The following is a 24,425-nucleotide window of genomic DNA, read 5'->3' as shown; positions in this document are numbered from 1 at the left end:
GAAAAGCAGGAAGGATCGCTGCTTGTCCTCAGCTTGGGAATCTGCCCTCCCAACCCCAGTGGCCTGGGTGTGATGCAGTTTGGGAATGTCGGCGAGACTGGTGGGGTCTGGAGCCCAGTTCTGGAGAAGTCTCCAGAGCAAAGTGTGGTCTCACTGAAGCACGGGGGCAGGCCCGGCGGGCGGGAGGCCCTGGCGCCGCTCCCTGATGCCCAGGGTCATGAGGAGCAAGTGATGACACCCTTGGGGCTGGGAGAAGGTGAGGTGAGGGAAGTCCCCGGACAACTGCCGTTGTCACCAGAGACCCGAGATCTCGGGAATGTCCCACTCGGCCTGTCGCGAGAACCTGCCAGCGGGCTGACATTTAATTTTATCCACATTTCCTTCTGCCTTTGTTTCCGACATCAGATGTGGCCCAAAGACACAAAGTCTCCCTGAGGCCTTTTCTCAGAGGCTCACAGACAGGTCAGCGTCCCACGTTCTCTCTGCGCTGGTCCCAGATTTCCCCTGCCCCCTCTGGTCTCTCTGGCTGACAGCCCGTCCGGGGCGGGGAGCTCCCTGGGCTCAGGGCCCTGCAGGGGAGACCTTCCCAGGCTGAGCCCATGCTGCTGGGGTCAGCCAGATGCTGGTCCTTGCCTGTCACACGAGGGCTTCAGTGTGGGGACCCCAGCCCTGATGTCCTCACCCCAGGGACAGTTCTGTCTCCCGAGTGCTGTCCCCAACACCTCTGGCCCTTAAATTCCCACTGGTTTCTGTTTTCTGTCTTAGGAGCAGAGAGCCATGGCCCCTAACTCTCCACCGGCCCTGGAAGACCTGCGGGGGCCGAGTTCTCTGGACTCCACCCACCCTGACAGACCCCGCAGCAGAAACAAGGGTCATTGTCCCTTCGGAAGCCACAGCTTTCTCTGCCGTCCCTCCAAGGACAGTTGAAGAAAGCACGGCTGTCTGTGTTCTCACTGTTGGCCACCATGAGTGTGAGTCCTGCAGGCCAGGGAAGCCTTGGGGCCTGAGGCTGGACTGACCCACGGAAACATCAGCCCAGACCTGCGGCTCTCGGGTGCGCTTACAGGACAAGCTATTCCCGAGGAAGGCCAGAACGGGCCACCTCTACTGCCACCGGTGCCCTGGGGCCCCAGGCACTCCCCTCTGCGGCTGAGGAAGGTCAGAGCCTCTGCACCATTTCCCAGGCAGAGCAGGTCCCAGGAACCAGGTGATGGACCATGTCCCCAAGCCCTGCAGCGTCCCCTGCCATGCCACGTGTGTCTGGAAGGAGTGGTCGAGACAGGAACTGACAGAGGCTAGACCATGGTATCAGGCCCCAGGTGCAAAGCCACAGGTGCAGACTACCTACAGAGTATGGCGGGGCGGGCGGCTGTCAGGGTGGAAGATCCAGGCCCCAGCGGGGAAGGAGCCGAGGGGGGGGACGTCACTGACCATCGGTGCCTCAGCATCTCAGTCTCTCAGCCAGAGATTAAAAATAGACCCAAGGGGCTGTGAAGGTCTCAATAGTTAACATTTGTAAAGCGTTGGGAGCTCTCATTGGCATGTGGCCAAAGCTTGGTGGCTATTGTTAACGAACATGTGGCCGACTGCGCACAGGGCAGAGGGCACCCGTGGGATCCGGCCCAGCCCCTGCCCGGTTCCACTCTGGCCCCACTCGTAATGGGCCCGATCCCAGCTCCGCACTCACACCAGCCCCACTCCCAGGACAGGCTCCTGGGATCTGGCCCTGCCCCTGGCCAGCCCTGTCCTGTTTAGCTTCTGTGCCCGTGAGAGGCGGTGGCCCTCTCCGTGCAGGAAGGGGGTGGCTCCTGGCAAAATTTGGGAGAAACACCCACAGCCAGGAAGCAACAGCGGCAGGAATCTGAGTGCCACCAGCTCGGTGGAGAAGAGAGGTCCTGAAGGACGGCTCTGGGCCCCCAGGGCGGGGTGAGGAACTGGCCTAAGGGGCACTTGCTGGACAGAAGGGGTGGACGGGAGTGGGCCTGCTCTGGGCACTTGGGTCCAGCATCACTTCCCCAGACAAAGCGAGTCCCAATGTGTCAGTCAGTGAAGGCCAGTGCAGTGCAGACCACAGTCCTAGCTCAGCCACAGTGCAGCCTGGAGAGCCTGACCTCATCACGCCTCCTGTGGGCTTCAGGATGGAGACCCAGGTACAACCCTGGCTGGGCTCTCCTGCCTCACTTGTCCTCACCTGCACGTGCACTGGACCATGGCCACAGTGAAGCTGGCAACCCAGGCCCACATTGGTGTGTCAGGGCCTGGGGTGTGGGGTGGGCCCAGGGCCAGGTAGACAGCAGTAGCCAGGCCCTGCAAGGCTGGTTAACCTTAAAAATAAAACTGGGAGCTCTTTTACCAGCAAAATGAGTTTATTTTGGGATGAGCAGAGAATTATAAGCTGCGACAAACGAGCTGCAGCAAAGCCACAGCCAAGTCCCCAGAACTGAGGGGAGTAAAAGTCTTAGAGAGGAGGGGGTGGTCAGGGGCAGCTGTGGATGAGAAGTCCCCCAGAGCAAACCGGGAGCCACAAGTCTGTGGCTTCCCCTTGGCGGGCCTACTGCCTGGCTTAGGAAGCATATTCGTCTCCTCTTGCAGGGACTGTAGTGTCCTCCTACAAGGTGTGTCTCTTCCTGCCGGCTTGGCCGTTGACAGCTGGGGCCGGCCCGAGTGCTCTGCCTGCTGACTCCGCTCTGTACAAAGTCTCCTTGGTATCATTACCCACATAGGATGACTGTTTGTGTCAGGGGTGCAAGTCTGTGCATCGTCCGTCTTACACAACTCCCAGCACTCACCGTAGCACATGCCCTTCCCAGTGTCCACCCCCAGCCTCCCTGTCCCTGCCCCCAGCACCCAGCAGCCCTCAGTTTGTTCCCCGACATTGAGAGTCTCGCTCTCTGGTTGCGGCTTGTTTCATGTTTCCCTCCCTTCCTCGACGATCCTGCCTGGTTTCTCGAATTCCTCATACCAGGGAGGTCAGACGATCGTCTTTCTCCGACTGACTTGTTTTGCTCCGCGTGATGCCCTCTAGCCCACGCGCGGCGCTGCGGACGGCAGGATCACTTCTTCCGACGGCCGCGTCCTATTCCGCGGTGCGCAGGGACCACGTCTTCCCCGTCCGTCCGTCTGCGGGGGGACATCCGGGCTCTCCCCGGAGTCCGTCTGCGGGTGGACATCCGGGCCCTCCCCGTCCGTCCGTCTGCGGGTGGACATCCGGGCCCTCCCCGTCCGTCTGCGGGTGGACATCCGGGCTCTCCCCGTCCGTCTGTCTGCGGGTGGACATCCTGGCCCTCCCCGTCCGTCTGTCTGCGGGTGGACATCGGGGCCTTCCCCGTCCGCCCGTCTGCGGGTGGACATCCGGGCCCTCCCCGTCCGTCCGTCTGCGGGTGGACATCCGGGCCCTCCCCGTCCGTCCGTCTGCGGGTGGACATCCGGGCCCTCCCCGTCCGTCCGTCTGCGGGTGGACATCCGGGCCCTCCCCGTCCGTCTGTCTGCGGGTGGACATCCGGGCCCTCCCCGTCCGTCTGTCTGCGGGTGGACATCCTGGCCCTCCCCGTCCGTCTGTCTGCGGGTGGACATCCGGGCTCTCCCCGGAGTCCGGAGTCCGTCTGCGGGGGGACATCCGGGTCCTCCCCGTCCATCCGTCTGCGGGGGGACATCCGGGCCCTCCCCGGAGTCCGTCTGCGGGGGGACATCCGGGCTCTCCCCGTCCGCCCGTCTGCGGGGCGACATCCTGGCCCTCCCCGTCCGTCTGTCTGCGGGTGGACATCCGGGCTCTCCCCGTCCGTCTGCGGCTGGACATCCTGGCCCTCCCCGTCCGTCTGTCTGCGGGTGGACATCCGGGCTCTCCCCGGAGTCTGGAGTCTGTCTGCGGGGGGACATCCGGGCCCTCCCCGTCCATCCGTCCCCGGAGTCCGTCTGCGGGTGGACATCCGGGCCCTCCCCGTCCGTCTGTCTGCGGGTGGACATCAGGGCTCTCCCCGGAGTCTGGAGTCCGTCTGCGGGGGGACATCCGGGTCCTCCCCGTCCATCCGTACCCGGAGTCCGTCTGCGGGTGGACATCCGGGCCCTCCCCGTCCGCCTGTCTGCGGGTGGACATCCGGGCTCTCCCCGGAGTCCGGAGTCCGTCTGCGGGGGGACATCAGGGTCCTCCCCGTCCATCCGTCTGCGGGGGGACATCCGGGTCCTCCCCGTCCATCCGTCTGCGGGGGGACATCCGGGCCCTCCCCGGAGTCCATCTGCGGGGGGACATCCGGGCCCTCCCCGGAGTCCGGCTCTTGTGAACGTCTTTGCTGGAAACGTTCGGGAGCGCGTGCCCCTCCGCCACATTTGTGACCTTTGGGTGAACACCCCGCATGGACGGCTGGGCATGGGCAGCTCTGTCTCCACTTTCGGAGGAACGTCACACGAGGTGTCTTTTATTCGGGTTCACGAGACAGAGAGCCGCCTCTGGGACCGGCCTTTCCCGGCACATCGGCTGGTGCCTCTCGGGAGGCGGCACAGAGCGATCGGGGCCTGGCCGGGCCTTGGCGGGGGGGGGGGGGGGGGGGGGCAGGGGAGCCAGGGAAGCAGATCTCCGTGCGGACACCCAGTGAGACGCAGTAAAGGCCAACGCGCAGCGGAGGCCGGCAGGGGGCGCTCTCCCGCCCGTCGAGGCCTCCTCGCGCCCTCCGCCTTCCCGGTGGGAAGCAGCCGCTACGCCCATCCGGACGGCCCAGCCAATGAGAGCAGAGCCCAGCCAGTGACAGCACACCTCAGCCAATGAGAGTTAGCCATAGCTCAGCCCATGAGAGCTGATCAGAGCCCAGCCAATGAGGGCGGAGCCCAGCCCGTGAGGGCAGAGCCCAGCCAATGAGGGCAGAGCCCAGCCCGTGAGGGCAGAGCCCAGCCCGCGAGGGCAGAGCCCAGCCCGCGAGGGCAGAGCCGGGCGGACGAGGAGCCCCACTTCCGGCTCCCGGGTCCCTCCCTGGACTTCTTGTTCACAGAGCACCCCGCCCCCACCGGTCCTGTAGAAGAGCGTTTCTCGCCTCTGTCCTGGGAACCTGCCTGTGGTTGCGTCCTAGCTCGCTTGTCCCGAACTGCATTTCTCTGCTGTTCCCGAACAGTCCGTTTTGCTGAAGGCAGTTTTGCTTTTAAGGAAAACATGACTTGGTGTCAGAAGTGGGATGCAGGCGCTGCCCCGGCGGTTCCGAGGCCGCGAGCGAACAGGTGCCAGGCCCCACAGACCCAGTCGGGCTCGCAGCTCTCCCACCGAGCCTGGGGTCGAGGGTGAGCTCTCTCCTGGGCTGTGTTTTGAGCTCTCCAGGCGTTATCCGAGACCTTTGGACGGCATTGTCCTTTCTCGGAGTCCTCGCTTGACCTTGGGTCTGACGCCTTCCTAGAGCCAGGCTGCTCCTACCCGAACTGTACTGTTTGGAAAGTTTTCTCTTCCCTCTAGGGAAAAGCCTCTCGGAGAGGGGGTCCCGGGGATCAAACGCTTCGAGGGCACCACTGCCCCCACACTCCCACACTTCTGGGGCCCCAGCTTGCTCTAGGTTTCAAAACTGTGGTCCCTCCTCACGTGCATTCTTAACTCAATGGACGGACTCCACCAAAAGTAATTTACAACTTCGATGGCCATGATGGGGAACGCGCCATCTCCCCAAATTCACTCTTCTCACAGCTGAATCGGACAGCCATGTTATTTTAGTTGGTACCTTGAGGCTTCCAAACACTTCAGGGTTCAAAGTTTGCTCCCCTCTTTGGTTCGTTAACTTAGAAACAGCATTTTCCAAAGAGGCAAACAACTGAAAGAAGTCAACGCCGCCTCTGAGCCCGGCCTCCCCACCTCCTTTGTCTCCGGCTGGTCGTGTGCTCAGGTCCCGCCTCTGGAGCCGTTTTCCTCTTCCCTCGGCACAGTCCCCACCTCCCTGCTACCCACCGCTCATTCTAACCCTCTGCTGAGCCTCCCTTTACCTCCAGACCTCTCCCCACCCGCCGCCTCCGTCTCCTGAACCTGTTCACACCTGCCGCTTCTGAAGTTCACTCTGCTGGGGCCCAGGTGAACACCAAGTTGCTCGTGTTGCCTGGACCAAGGCTGAATTTCGAGCCATATTACAAGAGTGTCCTAAAGTGACTGAGGACCCCCGGAATTTGCTGAAGAACGTAACACGGTCGTTCAAACTTACTGATCTGATTTCTCAGATTTATGTTGATGGGTCCATATGCTTGCCGGAGAGGGTCAGGCCAAACGCTGGATAAAACCAGCCCAATGGGAGCACCCTGAAAAGGATTTAGAGAAACAGATGCCTGAGTTTGGGCAAAGTACCAGAACACTCCCTGGAAATCTCCAGATGTTGGGGAAGGTCATCAAAGAGGTGTGACCCCCAGTTGACCTGTGAGCCCACTTACGGCCTCTTCATGAACTTTTCAAGATTTGGAGTCAGATGTGGGGATCCATCCCGCTGCTGCCCGGGACAAGCCCTGTATGTCAGTTCCCTTGATGACTAGAACGGACACCTACGAACCTGGAGTGGCCGCCTCCTCAGTCTGTCCCTGCCCTCCGCCAATGGGGGGCAGATTTGGGATCGTACCGGGGAGCTCCCGAGAGGGCTGCAAGCAACATCAAGCAATTACAGGACCCTTTTCTGAGCCTGCTGACTGGAACAGACTCAGGCTTGCTCAGAGAAGCCCAATGAACCTGTTCATGACCATCACGAGCGACTCCACGTTGTCCTCAAAGAAAATTCTTCCTCTCGATGCTAAATCCACCCAGGTAGCCTTTAACTCAATTACTAATGAGCCGAACCATCATCTCATGGGAAACCTTGTCCACTCCGGACTTAGTTAACTTGGAAAACCAGCTCGCGGGCATCCTAGATGATTCACCTAAAAGAAAGACCACGACCACTCTCAATTTTCACCTCCAGCAAATTCGGTCCCTAAACAACCAGCCCCCGACCCCCACCCCTTGATGCTATTACAAAGGGCCAGGGCACTGGGAAAGGGTCAGAGCATTCCAGCCAGCCTTTCCCAATGTCCTCCTAATTCCTGTTGTTGGGGCTCCAACCCTTCCCCTTCATCAGCTGAGAAACCATTCTCCAGATTGGGAGTGAATCTCTCTCTGTCCTTCTTGACCCTGAAGCTATACTCTCGGGCCCAACCCCCCTGCTGTAAAGCAGCCTCTGCCTTGAAGGTCTGAGAAAGTTCAAACCTCAGGAGGTTCTTGTCTCGGAGCCTACTCCCTTCAGTCGAGGCCCTTTGAGGGATACTAGGGTTTTTACCTTAGTTCCTCTGCCTCTATTCCTTTACTGGACTGATATTTCTTAGGAAAATATCTTTTTTCTCCCAAAAGAGGGAAACAGTTCTAGAATTTGACAATTGTAATCAAAATAGAGAACATGATTCTTTGGTCTATTTTTTATGCTCTATCTATCTATTTCCATGATTCTTTGGTCTATTTTTTATGCTCTGCCTCTGATGGTGTTATGGTTGATTCTGGGGACGCTGACTGTTTGTCCCTATTCGATCAGCTGCCTTTTTCTTTATGGGCAAAATCTTCAGCTGATGTTGGCAGAACCCGCAGTGCACCTCCCAGGAAGACTGAAGTAGATTCCCCAAAACTGCTCCTCAGAACTCATGAGCATCCTATCCATAAGGAAGCCCTTCACTCCCGTCACAGAGGATCGTGAGGCTCAGGGCCCGTAACACCCTTACTTTACCTGTGGGAAAATCCCGCCACTGAGGACGGAGGTTCGTCTGGGACCTCCGAGCAGCCACTAGCCTTGTTGTCCCTCCACCACGCTGTTCCCGACCCTCACGTTGTACACAGTAATTTGCGCTGAAAGAAAGTTTTTCACCGTAAGTGACCCAGGCGGTGCATCTTTTGGTATTCTGGTGGATAAGCATAGCCAGCGCCCTTCTGCGCTCACTGGGGAAGAGCAGCAGTGCATCTGGGCCATCACGCCCCGGGCCTCTGAGCCCTTCTTACTTTCACAAACCTGGAAGCTGACCCAGACAATAGAGAGTTTCCTTCAGCCTCCGTTTTGTTGCAGTTCATAGATGATCGCATTCTCCGCTCCCCTTCTCAGACCTCTTCACAGGAAACAGCATCCGCCTGTTAAAACTTTTGGCCTGAAAGGGAGATCATGGTCGCCAGAGAAAAACCTGCAGGTCAGATTGTCACGACATTCCATCCCAAAACAAGGACTTCCCTTGGACCCAGACGAAAGCCCTTACATGTCGACTCCTTCTGGCAATTTATAGGAAATTCCTCTTATGCAGCTTTGTCTTGGTTTGCTGGTGGTTCTTGTCTAACAGACGGCGTTGGTAAGCGTCGTGTCAGATGTGCCGTGGCAGCTCCCATATGAACTCTTCGAGCGGCACCTGTACTCTGGCTACGTCAGCCCAGCCCCTTATTCCAGCTGGTACCCTAGCCAACGGCAAAACCACAGATGGTTGAACCTATGGCAGCACATCACTGGGCGGGTAGCTCATGATCTGGAACAGGATGGAAACAATGAACTGTCCTTGCCTCCGGCGGGGCTAAAATTTAAAATGGACCCTGTGTGCAGAATTAATTAAATGGCATACTTTTGCCAGTGGCTCTGGTTACTTTTAATATTCCCAGGCACTCCAGACTCAACACCCTGGAGGCTGAAGGAAACCACCCCACTGATAGGTCCACAAAAACCAAACCAAAACAAAACATCGCTCCCAAAGAGACCAATAGCCAAACCTCTAGTCCAAAGGAATATTCTCCATGATATGTGGAAAAATGGGCCAACAGCAAATGCCCACCCACTGATCCCAGAGTGGGAAAAATCAGATGGGAAATCTAATAATTGTTTCTTTGTTCGAACTCTGGTTTGGACCCAATAATAATCCGACTGTACCAGAAATTCCAAAATTCCCACTACTTACCACTATACAAGCATTTAACCTACTGGCGAAATGCTAGCTCTGGAGAACCAACATTGGTGGAAAATAGTACTAAGGCCACGAAAGTTGCCAACGTGCCGGTCCTGCCTGTCTGACGTCCAATGCACAGAATTCCCACTCACACAAATGGAGCTTGGAGCTTCCCCATCCCGTGGAGATCGATATGTTTTAGTCACAGTTTGCTTTCTCTCTCTGGACGCAGGTTTTCTCTGGCAGACAGGCCATGCTACTTTGGTGGCTACGATTCTGCTAGAAAAGATTATCCCTACCTGGGAACCCTTCCCAACTCCCCGTGGCCAGGGAGTCCTTTTTACGGGTCAGGTTCTCCGGCAGCTGTGCGCTGTTCCTACGGTTTTCCGGCGCTCGCACGGGGTGGATCACCCTCTGTCCTCAGAGCTTCTCAAACCCACCAGCGCCACTGTTAAGACTCAGGTGGCACAACCTGCAGAGGCGCCTCGGCAGAAGAGCTGCCATTGGTCCAACTGAACCTCAAATCCCCTCCCTTGAGAACTCACACACTCTTGCCCTTCAAGGCCGTCACAGGACGTCCCAGTGCCCTTGGCCCCTGCCTCCGACCCACAGCGGGTTAGAGGAGACAAGGCTCAGTGCCGCAGAGGCCCAACTGCTCCCATTACAAACAGCCATCTTTTCACTGTGTGCCCCCAGGAGACGACGACCTTAAGTATCATATCTTGCAAATTGGAGATTTTGTTCACGGGAAAAGACACCCGGAAAGATTCTCTTCAACCTCTCTGTAAAGGCCCTTATCAGGAGCCTTGAGCCAACCCTGTGCCGCCAAATCCCAGGGACAAGACTCTCAGAGCCACAGCACGCATCTGAAGAAAGCTGTGATCCCTGACTGCCCCGGCATGCCATCTCGTGACCTGAAAGTCAGGGTTTCCTGGGGGGCTCAGTCAGTGAGGCGTTTACCTTTGGCTCAGGTCACGATCGGGGTCCGGGGATCGAGCCCCATGTTGGGCTCTCTGCTCAGGACGGAGTCGGCTTGTCCCTCCCTTGCCCCTCCGCCCCTCCCTGCTGGTGTGCTCTCTTTCAAACAAATAAAATCTTAAAACAAAAATAAAAAGATTTCCTGGAATGGCAGTGGACAATCTCTGGCCAGACACTTTCCCAAGGTGTCCAGATAGGCGTGTGGGCCCTTTCTCACTGTTGCTGCTTCTCTCTCATGGAAAGACAATGTCCTTGTCTGCATTTCCCAAACCACTGAGAAAGAGAAAACCTTTTTAGATCATGACCTTTTGGAAACAGCTCCATCATGATCTTATAACAGATTAATTTTTTTAGCTGCTTTTTCCTGAACGGTTAGAAGTTTCAGAATTCACAACTGTTTCTTTCATCTGAATGTGTGTCTGGCTCTGGATTCCTTTCCAAATTCACGGCCTCTGAATTTGCAACCTTACAGTCTGTCTTATTGGGTAACATTTGTTTCCAAACAGTTCTTTTGACATAACAATGCTGTTTTAACACATCTTTGAAGTTTTGCTATTTTTGCAAAAAGTTCATCAGCTGTTGCCTCACGTTCATACCTGCATTGTATATCCCCAAACACACCCGATTAATTCTTTCCATGTCCTCTTGATGTTTTCACTACTCTGCTTTCATGGCTGCAGATGGGGGCTTTCGAGAGCCCTGTGTGACTCCAGCATTGTCTTGAGGAGAGAGCCTTCTCTATAAGTCAGAATAAGGGCCGATAAATACAAGTTGGTTGCTTTCAGACCAAGGGTCCTCGTTTAGCACCGTCTCGCAATTTGGAATTGCAATGTTGCTTCTGTTTCATGTGGTTGTTTTAAGTTTTGAATTTTGTTGCCTCTCAAACTTTTGTGAAAATGATGTACTCAATACATGATCTCCAGTGCTTATAATCCTGGTAAATATGGACCAGAGATGGGAAGTGCCTTGGAGCTCTCCCTCCTGACCTTCCTAGTTACTGCAATGTGTCCTTACGTGCTTTCCCACAGCTGTGCACTTTCTCTCCAACATGGAACATGACAACCAGAAAAGGTCCTTCCTGGCCCCCAAAGCACTAAGTACGGAAAACCTGACTCTTGATCAGGATGCTTTTAAAGAATGATCCCGATCCAGAGGGAAATGTGAAAATTAGTAAAAGGAAACTCTCTTGTAGAATGGAGTCAGGAGGCCAGTGCCCAGCAGCAGTGGTCACCGCCAAGGCCAGCAGGTGGATTTACAACCCCAGCAGAGGAAGCAAGATTTCCCCTTTCACAGCCAAGGAGAAGCTACTATACTTCCAGCTCCCAGGCTGGGCTTTGCGCTTCTAACACCCCCTCCCACAACTCTTCCCCTTCCTGTATAAATAAGCTGCCCTGCCCTCTGTTCCCAGGATTTCGCTTTGGTTTTCCCGCGGCTGGCTTGTCCTAGGTCGCAATTTTATTTCAGAATAAGCCCATTTTGCTTGCAAAATAACCGACAGCTTTATTTTAGTAGCGACAACGCACACACACACACACACACACACACACATCCATTAGCAACACCCTGTCTTGAGGCGTAGTTCGCACGCCGCACAGTTCGCCCATCCGGAGGGCACCGTCCAGTGCATGCGGCCCTCAGCACAGTCCACTTTAAAGGGTTTTCACGGCCCGGAGAAGAAACCCAGCAGCCTGCAGCCGCCGCCTCCCACGCGGCCCAGCCCGCGGGGCCATCTTCGTCCCTGTGGGTTTGCCTGTTCTGCTCCCTTCGCGTCGACGGGTCGCGCGTGACTTTGGTGACGGGCTTCTTCCGCCGACACCCCGTTTCCAGGGCTCCCCGTGTCACAGCGGGTGTCACACTCCAGTCCCCTGAGGCGGAGGGACTCGCCACGGCTTGGCTAGACCCCGTCTGCGGTCCCCACGCACCAGGAGGGGCTCGTTCGGGGCTCCCCCTCTGCTGTCACGACGGCGGCTGCTGTCCACCGCGAGGCCCTGTCCCGTGAGGCCGCGCGCGCACCCCTCCCGCGCGTGTCCGGAAGCGGCCGTGCTGGGCCCCGGGGTCACTCCGCGCCGAGCCCTCGGAGGAGCCGGCCCCGGTCTTCCAGGGGCTCGAGGCTAGGCGGGGACGCGCACAATCGGAGTTACCCAAGTGCGGGGGTCCACGCCGCTCTGCCCGCGAAGCCCCGGGAGACACCTGCCCGCCCCGGCGGACCCCGCAGCCTGGACCCCGGGCCGCGCGGACGCGCACGCGGGTGGGCGGTGGGGCGGAGCCCCAGAGGGTCGGGGTGCGGGCTCGCGACGGGAGGACGCGCCGGGGCAGCCCGGCGGCGGGGCGGGAAGCGGCGAGAGGGTGGAGGGGCTGGGGCCCGGCCCGCGGGGGCAGGAGCGTCTGGGGCAGCCCCACCCGCTGCCCCGGGGACGGCCGGCCCCGGCTTCCTAGCAACCGCGCGGCGTCCTTCCCAGCAAGCACCGCTCCCCACCCGCGGCCGCGGCGACTACGAGGCCCAGCGTGCCCCGCGGCCCAGGCGCGCGGACTACAAGTCCCACAATGCACAGCGTGCCCCGCGGCCCAGGCGCGCGGACTACAAGTCCCACAATGCACAGCCCACCCTTTCCTCGCCGCCCCTCGCCCGTGCTCTCCCGAGACCCCGCCGGGGCCGCGCCGCGACCCCTTCCCGGCGCTCCCCGCGCCGCGCGCCGCGCGCCCTCGCGGTGACCCGCAGTGCGTGGGGTCAAGGCGCGGGGCGGGGCGGAGCGGCCTGGCGGGCGCCATGCGGAGGGGCGAGCGCAGAGGCGCCGGGGGCCCGCGGCCGGGGTCCCCGGTGCCCGCGGGCAAGGCCGCGCTGGAGGAGCCGCCGGACGGGGCGGCCGCGGGCGGAGCGAGCGGGCGGGGCGCGGGCCGCCGCAGCACGGAGTCCGAGGTCTACGACGACGGCACCAACACCTTCTTCTGGTGAGCGGCGGGGCTCGGCGGAGGGGCCGCCGGGGTCGCGCGGGCGCCTGGGGCTGGGGGCGACGGCCGCCCCCGAGGCCCCGGGACGGCCCCCGCGCAGCCCCGCCGCGGCCGGCCCCCGCCGCTGCTGCAGCGCGCGGGTCGGGCCCTCGCCCCCGCTCCCGGGCCACCGGGCTGCAGAGTCCCCCCGGGCCCGCCGTCCGGAGCGCCTCTCTCTGGCGCCTGCTGCTCGCCTGGGTGACCTGGTCTCCGCTCGCCCAGGCACGTAGCAGTGACCGTCGCCAGCACGGGCACCTGCCCACGTGCCGGGACCTGGGCGGGTGTTGGTCACCCACGGCTTCGGTCTCTTGTCGGTTGCCGCTTGCGGAACCAGCCCTTCGACCCCCGCGCGGCTCAGTCCAGGCCACGGCTCAGGGTCAGGCTGTCCCCCAGGCTGCCTGCATGGGCGTCGGGGACGGAGGGGCCCCCGCGAGCAGCGCCCGCCCTTCCGGAGCCTGTGTTGGAAGACGTGGCGCTCTTGCTTTATGCCGAGTCGGGTCAGAGGGCTCTGACCTTGGGGTAGCCCTTCACCTGTTGGAGCCTTTCTTTCCTCCTTGGCAGGAGAGATGAGCCCCGTGTCCTAGAAGGCAGGCTCGCTGAGCGCTGGCGCTGGTGTTGCCGCCCCGGACGCTCAGCTCCTGTGCAGCTGCACAGCAGAGTGCCAGCATGTTAGACCTGGGGTCGGCCCTGGGGCGGCAGGCACAGTAGGTGTGACCACAGCCGCGAAGGGGATGCCACCTGGAAGCACCAGCTGTGGGATCGTTGCAGAAGACCTAGGCAGGGGAGAGACTGTTTGAGGGGAAGGCGCTGCTCCAGGCTGGAAACCGTGCAGGACATGCCCCTGGGGCTGAGCGGATGTCCTGGCTTTTATCAGAGTCAAGAGACATGCAGGAAGGGGGTGTTCATGGGGGAGCAGCGCTGCATCTGGATGAAATTAGGGCCTTCCCTGTGGGTGCCAGCAGCTGCTGCACCAGGATGGTGTCCAGCTCTGCCTCGGGGACATCATGCTTTCGGGTGGCCATGGAGCCAGTGGGAGGGAGAGAGGGGCAGCATGCCCCGTCAAGGGACTTGTGGCCCCTGAGTGCCCAGAGCACTCATGGACCCTGCTGGGCCAGCCGCATGCCGGTCAGGCCTCTCCACCAGCACGTGCCCTTCCGACGGTGGAGGGCAGGCACTGTCCTGAAAGGCACTGGCCGTGCTTGCTTCCCGTTTCCGATTGATTGACATATTGGGGGGGCACCTGGGTGTCAGGTACTGTTCTGTGGGTTTCAGCAGAGAACTGAGCAAGGAGCTGAGATTCTGGCCTGACCCCGGGGCTTCGGAAGGCAGAGTGTCCCGGCCACGGGGATGCTGACGCAGCGCCCGAGGAAGCCACCTCAGGGAGCAGTCCCTCAGCCGCGCCATGGAAGACGGGTGCTGACTGCTTTAGAAGCACAGACTGGCACCCACCCCCTCAAGTCCTGCCCACAGGGGTCTTGGTCAGTTGGACACACAGTCGCCTGCTGTAGCTGAGCTTACCTGCGGGGAGGGCTGCTAGGGACCACGAAGGCTTTCCAGGAGGGCAGGGGACAGGGCTGGCCGGTCAGGTGCCTGCCCGGCGGGTCTTCCAGGTGGGTGCCTCCCCACCACAGGTGTGACGTGTGCCGTGTGCCGTGTGCTGTGTGCTGTGCCCTGGGGTCTGGGTCTCTGCAGGTCCCCGGGGCACCCCAGGCCTCCCCTCACCTGGGTAGGGAAAGGAGCTTCACATTTCCTCGAGGCAGCAAACCAGGTGCCTGCTTGGTGAGGGCTACTCATTCCTACCTGCAGAGAGCTAAGCCACTTGCTACCTTCTGAACCCCCTCCCACTGGCTTGCTGTGTTAGGGTTTAAAAACTTGCATTTTGTGTTTTAGAGAATTTTAATAATGAATAATAATGTTATAAAAAAAATTCATGTAAAGATTAAGAGTATGTTTTTGTGGAAATTATTTTCTGTTCCAGAATTGGTCAAAGGAACTTTTGTATGATTCAAAACCTTCTTTACACAAAATATGCCCCATGCTGGTGGTTGCACTGGGCCGTGGAGGACTCTGGGTGTCTCTGTTACCACTTGTTAGCCACAGGGTATGTAATTAGGGTTCAGGGCTCGCCTGTGCCTTGGAGCCTGAAGCTGGGCTCCCAGAAACCAGGCCCAAGGGATGGGGCGTAAGGACAGCTGGGTCTTCAGTGGGAAGGTCAGTGCTTTCCCTCCCAGTGGTGGTCTCCAGCATGGAGCCTCTGGGCGCCGTGTAGGACACACACTTAGGGGAACAGCACAAAGACGTGCTGACTTGTTTTCTGAAGATGGTTTAGGAGACACCTGGAGACTTCTTGTCCTGAAGAGGTGCCCCCGGGCTTGCCACCTGGAGCCGGAAGTTGGGTGTTGCTACTGGGTTAGCGCACTTCCTAACCAGCTCCTAAATGTTCTGGGAGTGCGTGCGTCTTAGCCACCGGGCCTTGGGGGAGCACTCTTAGTGACCCCAGGACCCTGCTGTCTGCAGTGGGTCGTAGGGTAGCTGCAAGAGCATGTGGCGGTGATGTGAGTGCCCACGTTCCGAGATGCCTTTCTCAGTCCTGGTGGGGTGGGGGTTTGCCAGCTTTGCCCACATCTGGGAGGCTTGGCTCTGCAGCTGATGCCTTTTCGGTCATGTTGGTCAGCAGGCCAGGAGGGTCACCGCCATGACCGCAGATAGCTCTTGCATGCCTGGGGCCAGCCCTCTGGCCTTGGCCTTTCCTGGCCAAGGCTTCCTTGTGCTGTCCGTGTGCTGGCCACACCTTCCTGTTCCTCTCCTGGGTTTGGCCTCTCTGCCCGCTTGGCATGATGACTGTGGTCAGCTCTAGGGACTGGCGTCTGGGTATTTGCCGCTCATAGTGGCAGGTATTTGCCGCTCAGAGTGGCAGGGAGCCAGCTGTCCTCACCCTCAGCATACTGAGTGACTGGAGAGTCACAGGACTTAGGGCCACTCTTGTCCTCTGCCTGGATCCCAGGACCCAAACCTCCCCTGAGTTACCTGTTACCCACTGCACCAAAGGAGGCATCTGGGAGGGGCAGGGAGGTCTGCCTGTAGAGTGCTGGGTGCCCTCTGGAGTGGCCCCTCAATCCCATCGGTGGAGATGGTGCTGTGTGCAAGGCACGGGGTCGTTTGTTTTGGGCTTTGTTTTGGTTCTTACCAGACTTACAGGGTAACATTTTCATTTTCTACACCAAACTTGCAAGCCAGTGTTTCTGTTCTCATTTCGAAGATGGGGGAATTAAACTGAAAAGGCGAGAGTCTCTCAAGACTGCGAGCCTGGTAGTAAAGTCCGTGCTTTCCCACTGTCCCACCGCCTCCCAAGAAGAGTGTCACAGTGGCGAACGTACGCTTTACACTAGAACTCAAAGGAAAGCACAGACCGTGGATTGAGCAGGGGTCTGACCATTAGAATTAACGGAGTTCTGTCCCCTCTGGCCGCTGCTGATAATGTTTCTTCATCGAGGTGCTGTAGTAACGTGTTGCCAGTGCTCAGAGAACTACGAACACGGTACCTGTTAACATCACTGTTGGTCAATACGGTATATTTATAAAGTGATTTAGCAAAAAAATTTTTTATCAAGAAGGCAACTTTATTATTTCCCCACCTATAACTATCAGCCTGTCTCTGTGATTTTGGCTTTCCTGTTTTGTTTTGAGAGCGCGCGTGTGCGTGTGCAAGGTGGTGGGTGGGGGGCAGAGGGAGAGAGAATCTTGAGCAGGTGTCGTGCCCGGCGTGGGGCCTGCCTCGAGGCCCAGTCGCACCACCCCACGACTGACCGGAGCCGAAATCCAGAGTCGGACGCCCAGCCAGCAGGGCCCCCCGGGCACCTCTGTGAGTTTGGGTTTTGTGTTTAGATCCCGCAGGTAAGAGAGGTGACACAGTGCTTTCTTTCTTGCCTCACCCAACACAATGTCCTCGGGTGCCGCCTGTGTTGCACAGGTCAGGGTTTCTTCTGTTTGTGGCTGAGTGACATTCCGTTGCATAAACACGTTTGCTTTATCCGTTCATCGGCCGACGGACACTTGGGCTGCTTCCGTATCTTGGCTGCTGTAAATAATGCCGCAGTAACATAGGGTACAGACATCTTTTCAACTTGGTGCTTTTGTTTCCTCCCGATACCCAGTAGTGGAATTCCTGGGTCTTACAGTAATTTCATTTAATTTCTGAGGACCCTCCCCGCCGCGTCCCCGCGCGGCTGCCCCAGCTCGCGTCCCACGCACAGGGACGAGGCTCCCCTTCTTCCGCGTCCTCGCCGACACCTGGCGTTTCCCGACTCGCTCGTTTCAGCCGTTCTGGCAGGTGTCACGTAGCATCTCATCAAGGTTTCAGTTCATTTTTTCCTGATGCTGAGTGAGGTTGAGCATCTTTTCCTGTCTCTGGGCCGTCTGGGTGTCTTCTTTGGAAAAGTGTCTGTTCATGTCTTCTGCCCATTTCTTAATTGGATTGGTTTTTTGCTGTTGAGTTTGGTGAGTTCCTCATGTATTTTGGATATGAGCTCCTTATCAGATACGTGATTTGCAACTATTTTCTCCCTTTTGCTAGGTTGCCTTTCCATTTTGTCAATGATTTCCTTTGCTGTACAGAAGAGGGGAGCTTTTTTTTTTTTTTTTAAGATTTTATTTATTTATTGGACAGACAGAAATCACAAGCAGGCAGAGAGGCAGACAGACAGAGAGGAGGAAGCAGGCTCCCCACCATGCAGACAGCCTGATGCGGGGCTCGATCCCAGGACCCTGGGATCATGACCTGAGCCGAAGGCAGAGGCTTTAACCCACTGAGCCACCCAGGCGCCCCGAAGAGGGGAGCTTTTTAAAGATGGATTTTATATTTAATAATAAGGATTTTGCTTTCTAGTAGCAGTTGATTTTAGCAGTTCTGTAGTCTGTTCTGCTCCAAGACTGTGGTGCCCTGTTCTCGTCCCCCAGTTTCTTGACCGTCTGCCTCCCTCTTGCCTCGGACGGGACAGAGGAGGTCCTGCTGATTCCTAATTCTGCTCTGCAGGGCCAGGGTTGACTGCCTGAATGATAGTGTGACCATTGATCCCAAGGGACAAATAGTTGTTTTTATTTTTCAGATAATCCTTGTGGAGGATGGAAAGCTGTATGACCAGAGCTGCCCCGGGCCATCAGGGCATGTGTTTTAGCCCAGAGAAACTACAGGAAGATGACTGCTTGTGCAAAGTGTTATGAAAGAAACCTGGTTTTAAGACCCAGGACAGGGGCGCCTGGGTGGCCTAGTCACTTAAGTGTCTAACTCTTGATTTCAGCTCAAGTCTTAATCTCAGGGTCGTGAGTTCAAGCCCTGTGTTGGACTCCACATGGAGCCTCCATTTAAAAAAAAAAAAAAGACTGGAACAAAAGGCTTTCACATTTTAATTTTAGCTTCTGTGCCCCGGAGAGGCAGTCCTGGCAGGACACCCACGGGGTGCCTCTTGTATGTGGTGCCAGCACCAGGAGGGGTGGCAGGTCACCCAGCAATCTTTATTTTAAAGATTTATTTATTGGACAGAGAGAGCAATCGAGTAGGCAGAGAGGCAGGCAGAGGGAGAGGGAAGCAGGCTCCCCGCTGAGCAGAGAGCCCAATGTGGGGCTCGATCCCAGGACCCTGAGATCATGACCTGAGCCAAAGGCAGAGGCTTTAACCCACTGAGCCACCCAGGTGCCCCTAAATAAAATCTTTAAAAATAAAAAAGAAAGAAAGAAATATGCACCAGTCGGAGAAACCCGTTGTTTCTTGGAACTGCTGCGGTTGGGAACTGGGCCCCGGAGGGTTCTTCCTCCCGGCCGGTGTCTGGGTCGCACCTGCTTAGAGTGTGTGGGATCTGCTCGTGGCTCTCCCAGCATACTTCCCGGATCCTGACTTTGTCCCAGAAATGGTCAGTGCATAACAATTTAGAGATCTGTATTTACTGTTTTGTAAGTTCCTGCAGTAAATCTGGCTTCACAGGGCCACCTCCCTGGCAGATCTGTGGGCTTCTCTGCAGGTGTCTGTGGCTGCTGCCGTCGGCCGGGCGCGGAGTGCAGCCTCAGCTCGGCCTCTGCCCTGGTCTTGGGAGAGCACCGTATCAGCAGGGTCACGTGGTGCGTAAGGTCTGAGACACCCCCCCCGCCACGGCCAAATGGTGCCACGCGTGGGACAGCCTCCTGTGTTCGGTGGTGGGTTTAGGTCATTTGTGTTTAGGTATTGAAGTGTTCAGGTCTGCTGTTTTGTTCCCTGCCCCTGTTTCTGCTCCCCTGCCCCTCTCCCGCACGTGGCTGGTCGTGTCTCTGCCTCCGCAGATGGATGTGCTGGTGTTGATTAGGTCTCCAGTGTGTCCTCCTGGGCTTCCGCGGTCCCTGCCACCTGGCCCTGCCGCATCGGGTCATGCGGACCCATTCAGCCCCTCGCCTTCGGCTGCGGGTCCCGCTCACGGTGTTACGGGGGCTGCTTTCAGTAGGTAGATGCGTTTGGAAGAAGTGGTGAGGAGCACAGTCTGCTTCACCAGACCTTTCCCGTTTCTGTTGCCGTCTGCTCCTTCCCGGCGGGCCGGCTGCGCTCTGTCTGAGGACTCGGGTGAGCGGGCCTCCTAGGGCCGAGCTCCTTCCCTAACTCCTGCCTCCGTGCTCCTGCTCGGAGAGTGCTCAGCCCGTTCCTGAAGGGCGTTCCCGCTGGATGCGGACTCGTCCTGGGTTGGAAGCGCCCCCACGCCGTGACGCGTGCAGGCCGGGGACCTGACTGCTCGCGGACCCTGCTCGCAGGGGAGCTGCACCCCCAGCTGCCAGAGAGCCCCGCCTCCTCCTTCCAGAGTGGGGGTGGCCGGAAGGGGCCAAGCCTGTGTCTCTGCCAGATCATCGTGGTCTTTTTTTTTTTTTTTTTCTTTTTTAAGATTTTATTTATGTGAGAGAGAGTGAGAGAGAGCACAGAGGCAGTGGGAGAGGGGCTCCCAGGCTCCCTCCTGAGCAGAGCCTGACGCCGCGCGATACAGAGCGATGCGAGCTCTGTCCCGAGACCCGGAGATCATGACCCTAGTTGAAGGCAGAGGCTTCACCAGCTGAGCCCCCCGGGCTCCCCCTGCCAGGTCTTCTGAGTAAATGGTACTGCTGGGGACACTCACCTCCTCACTTGGGTGCTGGTGTCCCTTGGTCACAGCTCTGTCTCGTGGGCTGTCCCTCGGAATCTCTCGGATGTGGTAGTTTCATGAATCCTGAGGCCCGTCTCTCTGGCTCCGTGAAAACCGCCCTGTTTCCCCGCTGCCCGGTCCCTGAGCCACGGACAGCCGCAGGAGACGCACCTCCTGCCTCCGAGCCCGCAGCCTCGAGCGCCCCGCTGGGCCGTTTGCTCTCCCAGCCGTGTGGGGCCCTTCCCACTCGACGGCGGGGCTGACGGAGCCAACACAGACCCACGGGGAGCGGCGCTAGTGACGTCGGTCGGGGTTTCCGAGGGTGGGCGTGGGGGCCTTGCCCCATGTCTGACCCGCGCCCCGTGCACGTGCGTTCCAGGCGGGCCCACACCCTGTCAGTGCTCTTCACCCTCACCTGCGCGCTCGGCTACGTGACTCTGCTGGAGGAGACCCCTCAGGACACCGCCTACAACACCAAGAGGTAAGCAGGCCCCAGGCGTGGTTGTGCGCGGGCACCTGCTCTACCGGCCGGGCCGTGGCTCGGGGCCGGTCTCCACGCGGAGGCTGGCTGGGCTCCCGGCCCCCCACCGCTGTGTGTGCCTCAAGCGCCTCTCCCAGGCTGCCTCTTGAGCTGTGTGGCTTTTCAGCCCCGTTTCCCCGTGTCCAGGACCCTCGAGGGCGTCCTGCAGCCTGGGTGGGATTCGCACGAGCAACCGGCCAGAGTGTGTTGGGGCAGCACGAGGGAAGGAGCCCAGAAAGCTCTCCGGTTCTGACAGGAGGGACGGTTTCCCTACACACCCCCGAAGCGACGCTCTGGACACCTCCTGCGTGTCCTGTGGTTCAGCTCGGTCCTTCAAGACTGTCCTCTTTCCCCCACTTCCGGGCCAGGCACACGGCGGGGCTGTCACCTGGGCTTCTGACCAAGTGGCTGTAAATCCGAGGTTCCTGTGACTTCTTGGTTCTAGTCATTCGTCAGAGCAGCTCACAGAACTCAGGGAAACATTTCACTTACTAGATCCCCAGCGGATTACAAAAGGATCCAAGTCAGGAACAGCCCGACAGACATGCCCAGGGTGAGGTCTGGGGAAACATGCGTGGTCCTGCCGGGCAAACCCCTCCCCCCGGGTCTCCACGTGTTGCCCATCCCGAAGTTCTCAAAACCTTGTCCTTGGGGCTTTATGGAGGCTTCATTACTCAGCCACGGACTGGCTAACTCATTGGCCTTTGGCGATGGAACCCGGTCTTCAGCCCCGCTGCCAACCCCAGAGGTCACAGGGTGGGCTGGAACCAGCCCTCTGATCCCTTGGTCGGCTCTCCTGGCAGCCAGCCCTCCTCCGTAGATGAGAGTTCCGAAGCCACCTCATTAACGTAACAAGAGACACCTTTATCCCTTCAGAGATGCCAAGGGTTTTAGGGGTTGTGTGCCAGAAACCAGGATGGAGAAATATGTATTTCTTCATATAAATCTCAATGTCACGGAGCCTGTGAGTTTGGGTGTCTGGGGGGATCCAAATGGTGCTAATGGCCTGGGGAGGCTGTCTCCCTTCAGCCAGCCCCGTTCTTGAGCTTTGTTGATGCAGACGGGTTTTTTCGGACGGTGTCATCCTGAGGTCAGGAAGTGGGCAGGCTGCCCTTTCACTGTTATTCCCAGACACAGACGAGCTGGTGGACTGTGTTCTTTGCCGGAATCTCCTGGGCTCTGTGGCACCTCTCAGAAGTGCATGACGGACATGAGCCGGCGTTCGAGCTGACTGCTGTGGGGTTTCCGCACTGGACGGAGTCCTCAGGCCGTGAAGCCCCCAGCGCTCCTCTGAGCCGCTTGCTCTGGTGGGACGGGGCCAGCGGGGAGGAGCAGAGGCAGAGTTCAGTGCCGTGAGATCGCTGGTCGGGTGGTGGGGGCGTGTGCAGTGCAGGTGCTTACGTCCGCCTGAGAGTGTGGCGTGAATCCTGGCCCACGCTCCCTGGGTGTCTCACCTGCTAGGACGCGAGGTGTCCCTGTTAGCAGGGTGCCTGGTGGCCCGCGCACGCGCTTCAGAGCCCGCATCCAGTCCTCTGGGCTGCGCCCGGCACGGCGGGGCCTCTGCTGCTCTGTGCTCGTCTGTCTGCGCTTGTCGTCAGCACAAGGTGCCCTGGCTGCCGGTTGCACGGTCCGGACCGCAGGAGGTCCCCCTGCCTCTCCCACGCCGTCGGCCGGGCAGCCGGGCGAGGTCTTCCTCTTTCTCCCACGCGCTGAGCACAGGCACTGCGCGTCGTTCGGTGCCCCGCTGACTGGGGGGCGCCAGTCGGTGCTGCGGGCGTGGGCAAGGGAGTCCAGAAGTAGGAGAGGGAGCTTGGCCCCTTCGTGGCCTGAGGCTGCTCTCACTGTGGGGGTTCCTGCCCAGGGGGCCCCGAGCCCAGGGGTGCAGGAGACAGTAAGGCCGAGTTGGCTCAGTGGGTGTTTCCAGTAGGCTGTGGCCCTCTCTGAATCGGTTGCCAGCACTGGTATCTGCAGGGCACACGGGCGCAGGGGGGACCAGCAGGCAAGCTGCGGTCCCATCTGAGGAGTCCCCTGTGCTGTGACGTTAGGCCAGCGATGAGCAGCTCCAGACAGGCATTGCCACAGGTTGGAGTGCGCCCCTGGCAACAGTGGGCCCACGTGGGGCGTTCTGGGAGGGCCCTCCAAGGGTGGGGCGTCGGTGCTTCCTCACCAGATGCCTGCCGGGAAGTCCCGCCAGCCTGGACCCCGGGGTTAAGGGGCCTTGTGGGCTGTGTCTGGGCAGCAGCCATGGACCCATGTGGGCACGTCCCACCTCTGCCCCTCACGCCTGCTCCCTGTCCTGAGCTGCTGCCGCCCATGGCGGGGGGGGGGGGGTCCCCACCCCGACAGCCCCTGTGCCATTTCACTGAAGGGGACACCTCGAGGGGGTTGGGAAGTGGACACTTGTCTGCTCGGGGCACTGGAAGTCTGCTGAGGGCACAGTCCCTGTCCCTCTTGGCCTTGTTCAGTGACAGAGAAGAACTTCCCTCCCGGCCCCGTACTTCTGCAGGCGGCCTGGAGCCTGCCCTGGCTGGTCCCTGGAAGCCTCCCTTGCCCTGGTGATGCTCCCACCCGGTCCTCGCACATCTGTGGCTCTGCTGCTTCCAGGGCGGTTTTCATGGGTGTGTGGGTGGGTCCCCCGGCAGCCCCTGGGCTGGCCCCTTCCTGTCACGTCAGAGCCTTTGATGTGACTTAGGTTTCATGTAAAGAAAGTGCTTCCAAAAGCTACGTTTATTGTTTAAAAAAAAAAGTCTCTGTCTACATTATTTAAAGTGCAGAAAGCCGGCTTGTTTTCCTTAAGTTCTCCATTTCAGCTTGTGGGTCACTGTTCTTTTTATGGATCTAACAAACTCTGTTATTTTGGGGCAGTAGGTTTTTTCTTCCAAAGTCAGCTCGATCGACCAGTACTGACCCAACACGTGTCTCGAGCGAGCAGCTCAGCGGGTTTCCGCAGGTGCGTGTGTCTGTGCAGATACAGCCCTCCACACCCGCCGTCTGCCCCGTAGGTTCGTGCACACGAGTCGCCCAGCCTGCGTGGCGTGGCTGGTTTCTTCCATGTGGCATGGTGCCTGTCAGTGGTCAGTCAGGTTCGCTGCTGGGGAGTGTCCGCTGTGTGGATGGGCCACGGTTCCTTGATTGACTTAACCACGGGTGACATTGGGGATGTTTACGCACACGTGTGAGTGTACACGTACTGACGCACGAGTAAGCTGTCACCTGTAGAACAGGAACGTATTTTGCGTGTTTGTGGTGAGCCGGAAATACCACGTACTCGTACGCTGACGAGGAGCAGAGCTGGCCAGATGACCCTGTCGGGCCAGTGTGGTGGTGGCAGAGCCGTCGGGGGGCCAGACCCACGCAAGTACGGTCACCTCGTGGGGGGCGGAGGAGAAAGTCTTTCCAGCCAACGGAGCTGGGACAGCCGACTGTTTATATGCACAAAAGGAGGCTACATACAGACTTTACACTGTTCACCATCATTGAAAATAGATTATCGACCTAAATGTAAAATAAGAAACCATAAAACTTCTCAGAAGAAAACAGTAGAAAATCTGGTGACCGACCTGGGGTTCGGTGGTGACTTTTTCGGTGCGACACCAGAAGTTTGACCGTCCCTTGTAGAACTAAATTTATTCTTACCTCGAGGTCCAGTCACTGGAGTCCCAGGTACTAACCCTAATGAAACGAAAACTCGTGTCCACAGCAACACCTGCACATGGTGTGGCCGGAGATTTATTCCTAACTGCCCAAACTTGGAAGCGTCCAGCGTGCCTGTGCGTAGGTGAACGGATGGACAAAAGCAGGTACGTCCGGACCATGAGATATTATTGAGCAGCAAAAAGAGGTGAGCTGTGAAGCCATCGTTAGATAACAAGATTCAGCCGAGTGAGTGTGAAGGTCCAGTCGGCTTCACTGAGCGGCTCGAGGCC

The 24,425-nt window shown here is 58.6% G+C and overlaps 1 protein-coding gene across 3 annotated transcripts in view; it reads left to right on the top strand.

Annotated features, from left to right (window-relative positions):
• Window positions 1-12,585: 12,585 nt before the first annotated feature.
• The window catches only part of PTDSS2 (phosphatidylserine synthase 2), a 23,846-nt gene continuing 12,006 nt past the window's right edge, over window positions 12,586-24,425 (top strand). Inside the window, exons 1-2 of one of the 3 annotated variants that reach the window (XM_032358488.1) lie at window positions 12,586-12,810; window positions 20,359-20,460. In XM_032358488.1, the coding sequence (XP_032214379.1) occupies window positions 12,629-12,810; window positions 20,359-20,460 (284 nt within the window). In that variant the 5' untranslated portion in view covers window positions 12,586-12,628. Of the gene's footprint in view, window positions 12,811-20,358; window positions 20,461-24,425 lie in introns of those variants that run through there. The other 2 variants (XM_032358489.1, XM_032358490.1) reach the window with 2 other exon arrangements.

The sequence above is a fragment of the Mustela erminea genome, chromosome 9, assembly GCF_009829155.1.
Source record: "Mustela erminea isolate mMusErm1 chromosome 9, mMusErm1.Pri, whole genome shotgun sequence".
In the NCBI taxonomy this organism is placed as follows: Eukaryota; Metazoa; Chordata; class Mammalia; order Carnivora; family Mustelidae; genus Mustela; species Mustela erminea.
Note: the sequence above shows the minus strand (reverse complement) of the source record. Positions and strands in the feature narration are given on the sequence as shown.